The 16181-nt window shown below is 48.1% G+C and overlaps 1 protein-coding gene across 6 annotated transcripts in view; it reads right to left on the bottom strand.

Moving 5' to 3' along the window:
* EPHB2 (EPH receptor B2) overlaps nucleotides 1–16181 on the bottom strand; it is a 159405-nt gene that overhangs the window by 10023 nt on the left and 133201 nt on the right. The window contains exons 7-13 of one of the 6 annotated variants that reach the window (XM_060259166.1): nucleotides 9757–9919; nucleotides 8607–8715; nucleotides 8049–8155; nucleotides 6094–6219; nucleotides 5548–5795; nucleotides 3746–3961; nucleotides 523–672 (exon numbers count right to left, since the gene is read on the bottom strand). In XM_060259166.1, coding sequence (XP_060115149.1) covers nucleotides 523–672; nucleotides 3746–3961; nucleotides 5548–5795; nucleotides 6094–6219; nucleotides 8049–8155; nucleotides 8607–8715; nucleotides 9757–9919 — 1119 coding nt within the window. The remainder of the gene's footprint in view (nucleotides 1–522; nucleotides 673–3745; nucleotides 3962–5547; nucleotides 5796–6093; nucleotides 6220–8048; nucleotides 8156–8606; nucleotides 8716–9756; nucleotides 9920–16181) is intronic. The other 5 variants (XM_060259167.1, XM_060259168.1, XM_060259170.1 and 2 more) reach the window with 5 other exon arrangements.

The raw sequence follows: 16181 nt of genomic DNA, 5'->3' as shown, positions 1-16181 counted from the left end.
AAGGTATTCAGATCAATTTACTGGGAGTGAAATATCTCCCAAACTCCCTGGAACACCTTCACCTGAGAAGTTTGTCTGCAGAAATGTTTAACGAAACACACATGGTATCATCTTTGAGTGCTTCCAAGCAGTCACATGACCATGCCCACGACCATTGGTCCATTTAGTTTAGTATTGTGTTCTCTGATTAGCAGAGGCTCTTCAGGATCCTAGGCAGAGAGAGGCACAAGGTAACCACATCTCTTACCTGAGATCCTTTTACCTGGGACCAACTTCATGCAAAGCTTCTGCTCTACCCCTAAATTGAGGCTCCTCCCCTTATTCTGAATTTGGGCCATTCATCTGTCTATTGAGGTCACGTCGACTCTGACAGCTGCTCCTCCCAGAAGGTCTAGGACTAAAGCCAGCAGGACAGCTGAATGGCACAAAGACTGACAAGATCACCCACGAAGGATTTCTGAATCACACTGGGTGGCAGATGGCAGTGACTTCCAAAACTCACTGCCCTGTCCGTTGACTTACATCCTGATTGGTCATGTCCCAGTAAGGCCGCTCCCCGTAGGACATCACCTCCCACATGACAATGCCATAGCTCCAGACGTCGCTGGCGGAAGTGAACTTCCGGTACTGGATGGCTTCCGGTGCTGTCCAGCGAATTGGGATCTTCCCACCCTGTAGGGGAAAAAACAAACCAGAGGATATTCAGAAGGTGTTTTCAGACCAGCTGAGCAGAACAGATAGCGATATTCACGGTTGGGTCTCCTTTCACAAATGCAGCTACCTTTCTAAGGTACAGGTTTGTCTTAGACCATTTTTCTTTTATGCGTTTTTGTTTTAGAGAGCCAGTGTGGTGTAGAGGTTAGAGAGAAGGACCAATTTCCCACTAACTTTACATCACTCTCACGCTTCTCTTCTCAGTGGGGCTTCCGTCAGATTTCACACTGTCTGACCTGAGGCTGCAACTCGGTTCGCCTTTTCACGCAGCAAACAGAAATTGGTTTTTAGAGGATCTTGTTTGCTGCGCAAAAGAGGTGGAGTGAGTTGCAGCTCCGGGGCAGATAGTGTGAAATCTGACGGAACATAAGAGGAGAGTGAGAACGGCATAAGGCTAGTGGGAAATCCGTTCAGCTTACTTACACACTCTCATCCTAACCTACCTCACAGGGTGGTTGTGAAGACAAAATGGAGGAGAGAATTTAAGCAGCTTTGGACTTCCATTAGGCAGAAAGGCAGAGTGTAAATTAAGTAAATAAATAAATAAATAATGTATACCCTACCTTTCTGTTATTGCATTAATAGCCAAAGTAACCTATAACTAGCAAATTAAAAAAGATAAAGCAATATAATCATTCCTTTATTTTTTTTAAAAAAAACCCGTTGTAAAATAGCATAACAATAAAAGCAACAGCTAAGAACAGTCACATAAAAACAATTCATTTAAAAAAACAACCAGAAACCAGGATTAAAAACCACAATTAAAACAGCAGTCAGTTAAAAGATGATGTTAGCAATAAATCAGCACTAAAAATAGGGAAAAAAATGGAAGATAAAGACATGAAATGCCTTGTGAATAAAATTCAGGTTACATCAAACACCCAGTGCTTTGTCTCCACTCCCAGTTCTGATAATAGCAGTACTACTGGAAGAAGAGGAGGAGGAGATAGGGATTATACCCTGCCCTTCACTTGGAGTCTCCAAGCAGTTTACAAACTCCTTCCCTTCCTCCTTTTTGTCTGCCTTCAGTCTGCTGCCTGTGTCAACTTCACTAGTTGGTTTCAAGTTCTGCTATTTTCAGAAAATGTTCCAGAGCGGTAGCCATGCCAGTCTTTTTCAACAAACCAAAATGTAAAGACCAACAACACTGGAATAAATTTAGTTAGTTTTTACAGGAGCAACTGGACTTTAGTTGTATTTTATTTTCAGCGAGAGACAAAGTTCTCTCTTGTCGACTTTCTCCAAATCATGTCTTATTTTATAAACCTGTAAAACGATCTGTGGGCTTCAAGGTAATGGCCGAGCTGGAAGCAGAGAAGAAGAAGACTGCAGATTTATACCCCGCCCTTCTCTCTGAATCAGAGACTCAGAGCGGCTTACAATCTCCTTTATCTCCTTCCCTCAAAACAGACACCCCGTGAGGGCTGAGAGGGCTCTCACAGCAGCTGCCCTTTCAAGGACAACTCCTGCGAGAGCTATGGCTGACCCAAGGCCAGCTCTCCCAGATAAGCTCTCACACTTAACCACTACACCAAACTGGCTCTCTTATAGGACAGAGCTCTCTTTCAGGAATCAGCCAGTGCAATCCACATTAGTCTTCCATGATGCAGGGGACCAGGAGGTCCAACTGCCTCCAAGCAGGGTCTGGTGGTAGAGGTGGAGAGCTCCATCTGGCCCAGAAGTTGATCTGTCCCCTGCTGAAAATGACCACAGCTCCAAACAGTCCAGACAAAGCAAAGACACAAACTCTCCTTCCGGAATGATGAATCCGAGTGTCGCAGGGCACTGTATCTGGGTCATGCGTTGGCCTGAACTCGCCTTTCCCTTTTGTGGCTGAGAGCACTGATGTTTGTGAAAGATGCCAACAATGCCTCCACGGTGCACTCCGCTTCCGAGCGCAAGATGCCACATGGCAACGTTAACAATTTATAGTCCTTCTTCCTTGATGAGCAGAGAGCATGCCCGGGCTGGCAGAGAAACTTCTGCATTTTTCAGTTGTTTTGTGTGTGAGGGAGTGCCAGGGGAGCCCGGAAGAAACAGAAGATGATCAGGGCAGTGACAACCAGAAGCCTTGTCTTCACCGGCGCATGCAGACTGCCTCGCTGGACCATCCCCAACATGTTGTTTCCAGTGGTGGTCAGACTGAGAAAGCCTATAAAGAGGACAGCCTGCCTCTTGAACTGGGAATTCAAAGGTATACTTCCATTGAACACAGAAGCTCCTTTTCACTCTGGTAGCTAATCACTGCTGGAAGAGCTGTTCTCAGAAACTTTCTCTCTCTTACATCAGTTTGCTGTAGTGGTTAACCTTCTCTCTCTTGTACCAATTTGATGTAGAGGTTGTGTGCAGACTCTTATCTGGGAGAACCGGGTTTGATTCCCCACTCCTCCACATGCACCTGCTGGAATGGCCTTGGGTCAGCCATAGCTCTTGCAGAGGTTGTCCTTGAAAGGGCAGCTTCTGGGAGAGCTCTCTCAGCCCCACCCACCTCACAGGGTGTCTGTTGTGGGGGAAGAAGATAGATTGTAAGCCGCTCTGAGTCTCTGATTCAGAGAGAAGGGCAGGGTATAAATCTGCAGTCTTCTTCTCTTGGAAGATTGGCTACATCAGGGGGTGTGGCCTAATATGCAAAGCAGTTCCTGCTAAAAATGTTCATAAAATGTTTTTATTGTATTTTATTGTTTTATCATATGTGTGCTCCACCCTGAGCCCTACGGGGAATGGGCGGAATAGAAATATACTTAAATAAATAAATAAATAAATAGCCCTGACTACTACCATTGCCAACCTCCAGGTGGGGCCTGGGGATCTCTCAAAGTCACAACTGATCTCCAGACTACAGAGATCAGTTTCCCTGGAGAAAATGGCACCGCTTGGGAGGATGGACTCCGTGGTATCGCATCCCTGCCGAACTCCCTCCCAGGCTGCAGGAATTTCCCAACCTGGAGTTGGCAACCCTACTAGCGACTCATAAGCTCTCTGCTGTCTTTCACAGGGACCCTCTGGAAAGGCCTTCCTCCCCGCCTCTTACCAAAGCGCTGGTGTAGGTGGGATCCGAGGTGTCGTCTTCCAGGAAGCGAGAGAGGCCGAAGTCGGAGACCTTGCAGACGAGGTTGCTGTTGACCAGGATGTTGCGTGCTGCCAGGTCACGATGGACATAGTTCATGTCAGCCAGGTATTTCATGCCAGCGGCGATGCCCCGCAACATACCCACCAGCTGGATCACTGTAAACTGCCCGTCGTTTTGCTGAGGGGAGGAAAAGCAAGCAGGGATCACATGTGAGTTGAATAGAAGCTTTTCTACTAGGCTGTAGCTCCTTGTTGGCACAACCACCAGATGACTGTGATAATCCATAGGAATACATAAAGTGGCCCTATACTTGTGGCTCACTGGAAGAGCCTCTGCTTGGCATGCAGAAGGTCCCAGGTTCGATCCCTGGCATCTCCACTTAAAAGGATCAGGCAGGAGGTGATGTGAAAGACCTCTCTACCGGAGACCCTGGACAGCAGCTGCCAGTCGACGTAGACGTTACTGACCTTGGTACTATTCCATGACTCGTCAAGGGAGGGACGGTGGCTCAGTGGTTGAGCATCTGCTTGGTAAGCAGAAGGTCCCAGGTTCAATCCCCGGCATCTCCAACTAAAAAAGGGTCGAGGCAAGTAGGCATAAAAAAACTTAGCTTGAGACCCTGGAGAGCCGCTGCCAGTCTGAGTAGACAATACTGACTTTGATGGACCGAGGGTCTGATTCAGTAGAAGGCAGCTTCATATGTTCAAGGTTTCTTCCTTCACTTGCTCTATGACAGGGGTGGCCAAACTGTGTCTCGGGAGGCACATGTGGCTCTTTCACACATGTTGGGTGGCTCTCCAAGTCCTCACCACCCCATCGGCCAGCTTCGAGAAAGCATTTATCTCTCTAAATCACTTGTCAAAGCCAAGCCAGCTGGTGGCTTGGGGAATGCATTTAAAGTTGCTTTCTTTCCACCTCTCCTTCCTCCTCCCATCTATTTGCCTTCCTTCCTTCCTTCCTTCCTTCCTTCCTTCCTTCCTTCCTTCCTTCCTTCCCTGTCTTGCAGCTATCAACTGATGTTTATGTTTTGCAGCTCTTAAACATCTGACATTTAGTCTATGCGGCTCTTACATTAAGCAAGTTTGGCCGCTCCTGCTCTGTGAGATGCCATAGCTGGAAATAGCAAGGATCAAACAGCAAAGCTTCTACTCATAGGCCCTCCCTGCAGCTCATGGGTCCTTTTGTTTATTTCATTGACACTCATGGCTCATTATGTATTTCTTTAGAAAATATTATATGCTGCCTCTCCAGAGACCCGCTCAAGGCACAAGAAAAACAATAGAACAAAAAAATCCATCCCATTAATATCAACATGAACCCAAGCAGTAAAAACCTGTCAAAGAACAGCCATTGGGCTAGAGGCAGACCATAACCATAGCTTAAAATGATGGCCCCTTGAGGTTAAAACTCTGGCTGAAGAAAAATATTTTGGTCTGAGGCCTAAAGGAAAATAGGGAAGCCGGTTGAGCCTCAAGGGGAGAATTTCAGAGGTAAGGTACCACCACCAAAAAGGTCCCGTCTCCAGGCTTCACCTCTGCAGGCAAAGGTGCAGAGATGGTGGCTGGAAGGGGATCTCAACTAGCGGGCTGGGCGCTATGGGTGAGGGTGTTCCTTCAAGTACACCAGCTTGTTTGTGGTTTTGTTCCTTGCTGTAAAAAGAACTATTGCTGAGACATCCAGTAGGCTAAGGCCAATCATCCAGTCTCATAATTGAGGGGAGTGCGAGAGAGAAAAAGAGAGAGAGAACGGGATTTGTGGCATACCCGCAGGAAGGAATCTAGCGAGCCGTTCTCCATGAACTCCGTCACGATCATGACTGGGGTGCTCTTGGTGACCACCCCCTCCAGGTGGATGACATTGGGGTGGTCAAACTGGCCCATGATGCTGGCCTCGCTCAGGAAATCCCGACGCTGCTTCTCGGTGTAGCCAGACTTCAGGGTCTTGATAGCCACAAAGCTTTCCCTCTTGCCGGGCAACTTCAAGTGGCCACTGCACACCTCGCCAAACTCCCCTGGGGTGGACAACCAATGAGAGAGCGTGGAGATAAGAGCACCTGCTTAGCCACGCCCTGATCACAGAGGCCCAAGGGTGTCTAATTCAGCATTTTGGCCCTGCCTCTTCTTAGCTCACCTTGAAGTCAAGACAAAATCCCCATCTATTCATCCAACGTTTTTCATTCAGAGCCACCTAGAGGCAGGTGAAGCCTTCTTTGGGTTGGTCCTGGGGTAGCCATTCCCCCTTTTTGACCAGCCAATCAATGTATGCTCCTCCCATCTGGGTAGCAAGAAGGAGGAGACCAAAGGACTTACCCGCACCAATCACCTGCTCGATTTTGACGCACGAGATGTCGATTTCCTTTGCAAACTCTCTGACAGCTTCGTTGGGGTCCTCGTAGGTGAAAGGGTCAATGTAAATCTTCATGCCGGGGGTCACTACTCGGAAGTGGGAAAGGGCAGAGCTGATTATTACTTACATGTGCACCCCCCACCCTTCTTCCAAGAAGCATGGGACAGCGTTAATGCTGAACATTAACCCATTTGCCTCTCACAGCAGCCCTGAGAGATAGCTTCGGTTAACAACACAACGGCTTGAGCCACTGAGCTTCATGGTTAAGCCAAGGCCTGAACTCAGGTCTCCCTGGCCCAAACCTAACTTTCAAACTCTTGAGCATTTGCACTGGTGCTGTGATGAGACTGCACAAATCTATGCCTCAAAGGTACCACTGGATAACAGAGTGGTGTGTTCCCTATGGCTATATCCACATACTATCAGTAATCAGGCATGATCCAGAAACTTTTTTACAAAGATTTTGCTATTTAGATGTTCCATAAGGTGGGGAATCTTAGGTCAACCAACACTGGACCCTAGAGGAAGGGGAAAGTGATAGACCAGGGCAGTGAGACTGGTGAAAGGGGTGGTTAACGTTCCTGCCTCCTTGGTTCTCCAAATGAAAACTGCCTTACCCGGAAGCTGTTTTCTGCCCTAGCAGGGAAAAAGACAGGCACAATATAAACTGTCTTTTTACCTTTCTGGGGCTCATGGCAATATTTCTAATTTTGATCAGGGAAGTGGCACACAAGCTTAAGAATGAGTTGTCCTCTTCTCAAACACTGTAGCCAGACTGATATTACTGTTAAAACACATATAAGGGGATCTGACCACAGATTCTCAGCACCGCATATCATTTGTCTCTCTCTCTCTCTGTCTCTTTCTCTGTCTCTCTCGGAACATCAAAAAATGTCCCAATAGGCAGAGAACCGATGGAATGATGGGTTTAGCTGATCTGGATAACAAACAGGTATTCAGCGTGAGAGAATCTGGCTTCCCAGAGGATAAAGTAGGATTCCAAAGCAAAGTGGGACAGGGGCTCCAGAAGATACCTAGCCTCGACTGGTGCTTTTCCAGAAAAATGGAGAAGGCAGGAGGCAGGCTGGACATTTATTTATTGATTCCCTGAGTGGTCAAGTTGCAGCTGACTTATGTTGACCTTACAGAGCAGGGGTGTCAAGCTCATTTGTTATGAGGGCCGAATCTGAAATAAAGGAGACCATGTCAGGCCGGGACATGTCAGGTTGGGCCATGTGTGTACCTATTGAAGATTAGGTAGCAGAAATATAAACTTTATAAAGGACACAGACCAACACAATTAAAGATTTTATTTTAAACAAACCTAAAACATCCTTAAAATATTAACACTCAGTCTTAAAAGTGCTTTCTTGGTATTTCTCCCATGGGATTCAGGGAAGTGGGCAAAGGAAGCTCTGGCTCTTTCCTTCCTTCCCCAAAGGACCAGGAGGGGGAGGAGTCTCAGCCAATAGAAGGGCTTGGCTCAGTAGCTCTGCTGTGTGATTGAGCAAGCCTTGCAAAACAAGCTGTTATGTGGAAGGAAGCAAGAGAGGGGGAGAAGGAAACAAATGACAGCCAGTTGCTCAGTGGCCTGCTAGGAGCCCTCCGAGGGCCTGGTTCGGCCCCCAGACCACATGTTTGACACCCCTGCTATAGAGTTTTCAAGGCAAAAGACATTCAGAGGTGGTTTTGCCATTGCCTCCCTCTGCATCCTGGCCCTGGGATTCCTTGGCGGTCTCCCATCCGAGTACTAACCATGCTCATTTTCTGAGACCTAACTAGATAGGGCTAGCCCAGGCCGTTCAGGTCAGGACTAGCTGGTAATACAGGACTGCAAAGGAGCGAGGGGGAAAGGTGCAGAAGAAAACCAGGGAACACCCCCCCTCCGCTTCCCCCTGGCCGGTCGAAGAGTACGTACTGTGGCCGCTTGTGTAGTGCTGCAGCTTGTCGGTGTACTCGGAATCTGCGCGCTCAAATCCTCGTCTTCTGGAAGGAGAGCACCGGGCTGAGCGGGAGGCAGATGGACTAGCAGAGCAGGGGAGGGGGGCAAGGCTGGGCTTCAACTCTCAGCCCAGAAAAAGAGCATATCCCAACCCCCTTTCCCTTCCTGGCAGCCCCCCCCCCCAGCCCTTCCCTCTCCTACAAGGCTGGGTGCATGCTCATGCCTCACATGCAGCCACAATGAGAACTAGAACCAGAGAGGCATTGCTCTGCACATGCACACATGCTGCAGAGACAGACTCTGTTCCCTTTGCCCCCCCCAACCTATCTTCCCCCTTTGCAACCTGCAGGAGCCGACAAAAGAGACACCGTCCGCCACGGCCTCTTTTCCCCTGTGACATTGTTTTCATTCTCCAGGCACAATGCACCGAGGAGGCAAAGAGGGCCAGGCAGCAGCCGCCGCTTCACCTCTCTTGCAGTGTCTAGTCTGGCTTTGACCCCACCCCCTTCTCCGTAGCCCTCCCAGTTTCCCTACCTGTTGCACACCAAGATGATGACGACCAGGGCGATGAGGAACACCAGCCCTGCGGCCGAGGAGCCGATGATAAGCGGCAGCTTCTCCTGGATGCTGGTTTGATATTCGGCTGTGGGGGGGGGGGAGGAATGAGGCGAGCGTTAAGGCTTGATGAGTGTGCTGGCCCCAGCCAAATCCAGCCTCCTTTACCCCAGGGAAGCTATCCATAGAGCTGGATTTATGCACAAGCTTAGTTTAGGGCTGACACTGTAAGAGGTCTCTTTGCCAAAAAGTAAATGATTAAATTATCATATTATGGGGGTGATGCTATATAGGGCAAGGGTGGCCAAAATTGCTTAACCTAAGAGCCGCATAGGATAAACATCAGATGTTTGAGGGCCGCAAGGAAGGAAGGAAGGAACGAAGGAACGAAGGAACTAAGGAACAAAGGAACTAAGGAACGAAGGAAGGAAGGAAGGAAGGAACGAAGGAACGAAGGAAGGAAGGAAGGAAGGAAGGAAGGAAGGAAGGAGAAGAAGACTGCAGATTTATACCCCGCCCTTTTCTCTGAATCAGAGACTCAGAGCGGCTTACAATCTCTTATATCTCCTCCCCCCTGTGAGGTGGGTGGGGCTGAGAGGGCTCTCACAGCAGCTGCCCTTTCAAGGACAACTCCTGCGATAGCTATGGTTAACCCATTCCAGCAGGTCCAAGTGGAGGAGTGGGGAATCAAACCCGGTACTCCCAGATAAGAATCCGCGCACTTAACCACTACACCAGGAAGGAAGGAAGGAAGGAAGGAAGGAAGGAAGGAAGGAAGGAAGGAAGGAAGGAAGGAAGGAAGGAAGGAAGGAAGGAAGGAAGGAAGGAAGGAAGGAAGGAAGGAAGGAAGGAAGGAAGGAAGGAAGGAAGGAAGGAAGGAAGGACAACCGTAGCTTTAAATGCATTCTCCAAGCTGCTAGCTGGCTTGGCTTGAAGAAGCGATTTAAAGAGAGAATTGCTTTCTCCAACCTGGCTGATGGGAGGGAGGGGCTTCAAGAGCCACACAATATGTGCAAAAGAGCCTAATGTGGCTCCCAAGCCACGGTTGGGCCAGCCCTGCTATAGGGGCTCTCAAACTTGACATAGCTTAGGGCTTCAGCATGTCTTATTATGTGCGCCTGGTTCTCACCTTCCGTCATGGTCTGGAAGTACATTTTGCCACTGTAGCGCCCGTAGCCCGCCACCGTGCGTGCCCGCACCTGGAAGACGTAAATGGTGCCAGCTTTGAGGTTCTGCACTGTGACAGTGTTGGTGGGGCTCTTAACCGCCGTGGCGTTGAACTCGCTCAGATCCTGCCACAGAAACAAACACCAGTTGACATGGGACCCTAGAGCTGGAAGGCACCTCATCTAGCCCAACCTCCTGTACAAGGCAGGAAATCAGCAACTACCTTCACTCCCCACTCTTTAATCCCCCAGTAACCCCTGCTCTATGCCCAGAAGAAGGCAAGAGAAACTCCAGCATCCCTCAGCCAATGTGGTCTGGAGGAAAATTCTGTCTTGACTCCAAAGTCGTGATCGATATTCCCCTGGGAGTGCAAGAAAGGACCACAAGAGAAGAGCATTGGCTCATCCCTTTCTGATACCTGAGGGCAGAGGATGGCCAAGCCCTCAAAGACACAAGAATTTTCCTGCAGCCATCTTATAAAGATTGGTTTAAAAATGAGCCTTTTGGCCAGGACAATAAAAATATAACATGAGAAGCCATGTTCGATCAGGCCAATGGCCCCTCCAGTCCAACACTCTGTGTCACACAGTGGCCCAAAAAAACAACAACAGGCACCACCAGGAGGTCCATTAGTGGGGTCAGGACACTAGAATCCCTCCCACTGTGCCCCCCGCAAGCACCAAGAATACAGAGCATCACTTGCCCCAGACAGAGAGCTTCAACAATACGCTGTGGCTAATAGCCACTGATGGACCTCTGCTCCATGTTTTTATCCAATCCCCTCTTGAAGCTGGCCATGCTTGCAGCTGCCACCACCTCCTGTGGCAGTGAATTCCATGTATTAATCACCCTTTGGGTGAAGATGATCCAGATGACATTTGTTTGTTATAGACATTCTAAATGGCATCACTGCCTTCATGAATACCAATTTTTTTTTGTTTCCCCCCCTCCCCCGACTGAGGGAGTATGACTCAGTTGTAGAACATCTGCTTGACATGCAGAAGATCCCGGGTTTAATTCAGGGCATCTCTAATGAAAAGGATACTGGGAGGAAGTGATGTTACTGACATCCTGGCTTCACATCACGGTACAACCTGGAAGCAATAATGGGTAGCTCTAGGAATTGCTGGGAACTCTGCGCAGTAGGTTGGATCTGGAAGTCATGCATCCGCACAGAGCCCAACGGCTGTTTTTCTCTTCTTTTTCTCTTTCTTTTTTGGGGGGGAACAACTGGCGGAAGCCCCGGTAAGCCGAGCAGTGACTGTCATTTATAGAAGAATGATGAGTCATATATCTTCAGATGTATTAAACTGAGACTCGGAGGATACGAAATTACGGCCAACTGACCCTTATATTTGCTCTCCAGCTTCCTTAGGTCTTTATGCTTTTTGTGGCAAAATGCCCAATCATCTATCAGACCTAACCACTCCAAGTCATCGCAGGGCACTTATGTTGGCTAGACTAAACGCGTTTCCCTCCAAAGTTTTACAAGGGAGATATCAGCGAGTCCCTTTAGCCGACAGACTTTGCTCCTGTGGAGCAAATACCCCTGACTCAATCCAGCATATATTGCTTGATTGTTCTTTATACCATAACCTCCGTAAAGATTTATTTGGCAAGCTTTCTTTTTCTCCAGATTTGTCTATTCTGCCACCCTGTTATTATTTATTGAGTGATACTGAGGGGGTGGTTAGTGAGGCTGTGGCAAAATTTCTGGCTGACATCCTTAAATTTAATTCTGACCATGTTTGAATGCATCTTTAAGCTCGGTTTTATCTTGATTTTATCTCCAATGTTTAAATTTTTATATTCTGTGTATTTTTATCTGAATCTATTATGCCATTAAAGGTTTGGTATGGTATGGTGATTGAACACGCTTAGGGATAAGCCCTCTTGTTGAGGAGTCAGCCTGGCTTCTATACAGGGGAATCCTCTTTCTTCTTTGGGAAGGTTAACAACTACTTAAACAAGAGTGATCCAAGAGACTTCAACGGAGCAGCTTTTCCCAGCACTGGTGCTCAGCTTACCATGCCCGATTGTCCATAGGGAGGGGGGCCAAGCCGAGTGGGAAAAGGGCTCCGCTCTATGTGATATAGGTCAGGACCTATTTATCAGCCTGAATAATGGTGGGTCCTCCCCCCTCGACAATTGGGAAGCAAAAATAGGTCACTAGGAGGGAAGAGGGGGTTCGCCCTTTCCTCTGTCATTTGGTGTTGGGGGGGGGGACGTTTGTGGCTTCGTTTAATCATAGTATTTTAATTAGCTTCACTCCCCCACCCCCATACATTCCCCTTCCCTTCCAATTTCAGCATTTACTATGTTTCTCTTCCGTGGGGGAATTGCCTGTGTGCAAGAGACCCTCTCGCACGCTGCCCGCCTCCTGATTTCTGCCTGCCTCCTGAATCCCATCAGTCTGGTTTGAACGGGTTGCAGTCCCCATATAGAGATGAAGCCTGTTTGAGTGAAGACAGAGAAGGGGCGGGGGTTCCGAATTGGGCCCACTATCCTCAACCACAGTCTCCAAAGGGCCTCAGAAGACTGGAAGTGAATGAAGTCTTCTTTAAAAAAGCTGCAAGCACCAGTCGTTTCTGACTCTAGGGTGACGGCGCATCACGACCTTTTCACAGCTGACTTTTTTTACGGGGTGGTTTGCCATTGCCTTCCCCAGTCATCTACACTTCCCCCCCCCCCAGCAAGCTGGGGACTCATTTTACCGACCTCGGAAGGATGGAAGGCTGAGTCAATCTGGAGCCGGCTACCTGAACCCAGCTTCTGCTGGGATCGAACTCAGGTTGTGACTGAGCAGAGAGCTTCGTCTGCAGTACTGCAGCTTTACCACTCTGCGCCACGGAGATCTTCTTAGTCATATTTAATTTCCATACAGGACTTATAATGTGTTTCATGCACATTATACTGTCATAAGACAGGCAACAAACATGTATTTAGGGTTGCCAGCTCCAGTCTGGGGAATTCCTGGAGGCAAATGAAATGCCGAATTCATTCCAGGTTTGATACTGAATTCCTGGAGACTTAGGAGTGGACTCTGGGGAGGGCAGGTTTTGTGGAGGGGAGGGACCTTCGTGGAGGTAGAATGCCATCAAGTCTGCCCTCCAAAGCAGCCAGTTTCTCCAGGGGAACTGATCTATGCAGTCTGTACATCAATGACAACTCTGTGAGTTCTCCAGGCCTCACCTGCAGGTTGGCAACCCTGCCTGTACTGTTATTTGAATCTGCAGATGGAAGAGAGTGACTTGGCTGAGGTCAACTAAGTCAATGAAGGAGGAAAGACAGAAATGGGAGACTGCTGAAGTCTTGTTCTTTCTGTTACATTGGCTTCCCTTCTTATTAATTCTTTTCCTTCTGGCACTTCCCCCCCCCCCCCTTAAAACAACCTTCCTCCAATCTTACACAATGCAAAAAACAGCAGAGAGAGTGTTAGATGGTAAAATTGCCAAATGCAAAGGAGGAAGAAGACTGTAGATCTATACCCCGCCCTTCTCTCTGACTCAGATTCTCAGAGCAGCTTACAATCTCCTTTATCTCCTTCCCCCACAATAGATACCCTTTGAGGTAGGTGGTGCTGAGAGGGCTCTCCCAGAAGCTGCCTTTCATAAGAACATAAGAGAAGCCATGTTAGATCAGGCCAATGGCCCATCCAGTCCAACACTGTGTCACACAGTGGAAAAAAATTTACACACACACACACACACACACACTGTGGCTAATAGCCACTGATGGACCTCTGCTTCATATTTTTATCTAAACCCCTCTTGAAGGTGGCTATGCTTGTGGCCACCACCACCTCCTGTGGCAGTGAATTCCACATGTTAATCATCCTTTGGGTGAAGAAGTACTTCCTTTTATCCGTTTTAACCTGTCTGCTCAGCAATTTCATCGAATGCCCATGAGTTCTTGTATTGTGAGAAAGGGAGAAAAGTACTTCTTTCTCTACTTCCTTTGGAAAAGAACTCTTTTTGGAAAAGAACTCTTGCAAGAACTATGGCTGACCCAAGGCCATGCTAGCAGGTGCAAGTGGAGGAGTGGGGAATCAAACCCGGTTCTCCCAGATAAGAGTCCGTGCACTTAACCACTACACCAAACTGGCAAGAAGCCCCCTTTCCCTTCTCAATCACGCTGGTCTCCCACTTTAAAAAGTGATCTTTGTGGTCATATTTTGCTTTCTAAAAATTCCAGGGAGAAGCTGCAGGCAGCTGAGAATCATGCAGCGTCCGTCCCTGATAAGGGGGGCATGTATTGGCTCGCCTCCCCTTCTCTTTTGAACGGCTCCCAGGGACGCTCTTCAAAACTGTATCAATGTTTCCCAATAAAATTTAACACATACGTTTATAGTAATTTTCAGTTTTCCCATTTCAAACAGGTTCCCTGCGGGAGAGACATTGAAAGCCTCTTATCACGTGGCAGCCCAAGAGGAACTCAGAGGAGGCTGGCTCCAAAGAAAATGCTAACGGGGGCTCTGTCTGATGCAAGAGTCTCAATAAGTATGCCAGAATTCCAGTTCTGGCATACTCGGGTGCGTTCAGGTACAAAATCATTGATGAGAACTGCAGGGGGAAATTTCTGTCCAGGGATGGCTGATGAACAGGGGCTCTCCAGTGAGGACCAATGAACACTTTTGTCAGGGCTTTTTTTTGTAGCAGGAACTCCTTTGCATATTAGGCCACACACCCCTGATGTAGCCTATCCTCCTGGAGCTTACAGCAGGCCCTGTAAACTCTTGGAGGATTGGCTACATAAGAGAGGTATGGCTTAATATGCAAAGGAGTTCCTGCTACAAAAAAAAGTCCTGACTTTTGTGGAGCTTTTCTGAAACGTCCATGGCTGTTCCAGTCTTACCTTACCTTATTACAAGCTACAGAGATCAGGCATTATAAGGCAGAGAACCAGATGAGTGCCCTCTAGGGGGAGCCAGAGAAAACCACTGCCCACTGGGCCCATGACACTAGGACAACCAGCTCTGGATTTCCCTGCAAGGAATCTCCCGCAACAAGCCCTACTGCGGAGTGATAAAGACTTAGTGCTCAACTCAGGTAGGAATGGTCACTCTCTCCCACTTCTTTTTACATGGACTGCCACTCTCCAGTTTGAAGTTTAATCAGGAGAATTTCGAACATTGGATCTGGAGCATGCAGTTTGCCGCAGGATCCACCTCTTCTGTTCACTACAGCCTTTTCCCTGTTTATGTTCCCAATGGGTGTGTGCCCATTGCGAAAAGCCTGCAAAAAAAGCAATTTTGGTGAGATTATGTATAAGGGATTCTTTTTGTGTATGTATGTGTATGAGATTATGTATAAGGGATTCTTTTTGTGTATAAGGGATTCTTTTTGTGTGGTGCTATACTGATGCAGGTGTGTGTTTCTGTGCAGGAGGGAAAACACTGCACAAAAAAATCTTTATGCAACATGCGCACAAATGCATCAAACTCGCTTTTTTGGCAGTGTTTAGTCATTGCACGTGTGCATGTCATGCTACTAGAATGAAAAAGCTATGCAGGAGCTAAAAGCTGCCTCATACCAAATCCAGCCACTGGTCCATCAAGGTCAGTACTGTCCACTCATATTGCAGCATCTCTCTAGGGCCTCAGAAAATCTTCCACATCACCTACTCCCTGACCTCTCTCTCTCTTTTTTAAGTTGGAGATGCTGGGGATTGATCCTGGGACCTTCTGCAGGCCAAGCAGAGACTCTCCCACTGAGCCACGGCCCCACCCTAAAGGAATGTTGAGCCTAAACACATGAAGCTGTTTTATACTGAATCAGACTTTTGGTCCATCAAGGTGAGGGTTGTCTATTCAGACTGGCAGAGTCTCTCCAGGGTGTCAGGTGGAGGCCTTTCATATCACCCTGTGCTTAACTGGAGATAACGGGGATTGGACCTGGGACATTCGGCAGGCCGAGCAGATGCTGCACCACTGAGCTACTGTCCCTCCTCCCTGGGTGTGGTACAAAATTAGAACATTCAAAGAAAAAGATGGGTTCCTCATTTCTAATACGTCAGTTTTACATTGGAAACTGGAAAGTTTGGGGAGAAATCTGGATGAGGATAATTTTGGAAGGACTCTTTAATAAATGGGTACCAGTTAGCTAGCCCCTCTTTGGGAAATACCTGAGGATTTGGGCATGAAGCTTGGGTGGTGGGTTTGGGGAGGGGAGGAACCTCAGTGGGGTAGAATGCCATAGAGACCACCCTCCGAAGCCACTACTTTACCCAGGGGAATTGATCTCTGTTGTCTTCTGTCATTCCAGGAGATCCCCAGCCCTCACCTGGAGGTCAGCAGCCCTAGGCCCACCCCTCCTACGGATGCACACACATCGCTCGCCGCATCAAAAGCCTACCTGAGGTAGTAATGCCTGTCTTTCATTGACAGCC

Source organism: Heteronotia binoei, chromosome 18 (assembly GCF_032191835.1).
Source record: "Heteronotia binoei isolate CCM8104 ecotype False Entrance Well chromosome 18, APGP_CSIRO_Hbin_v1, whole genome shotgun sequence".
NCBI classification, from domain to species: Eukaryota; Metazoa; Chordata; class Lepidosauria; order Squamata; family Gekkonidae; genus Heteronotia; species Heteronotia binoei.
This window is presented reverse-complemented; position numbering and strand designations above follow the sequence as displayed.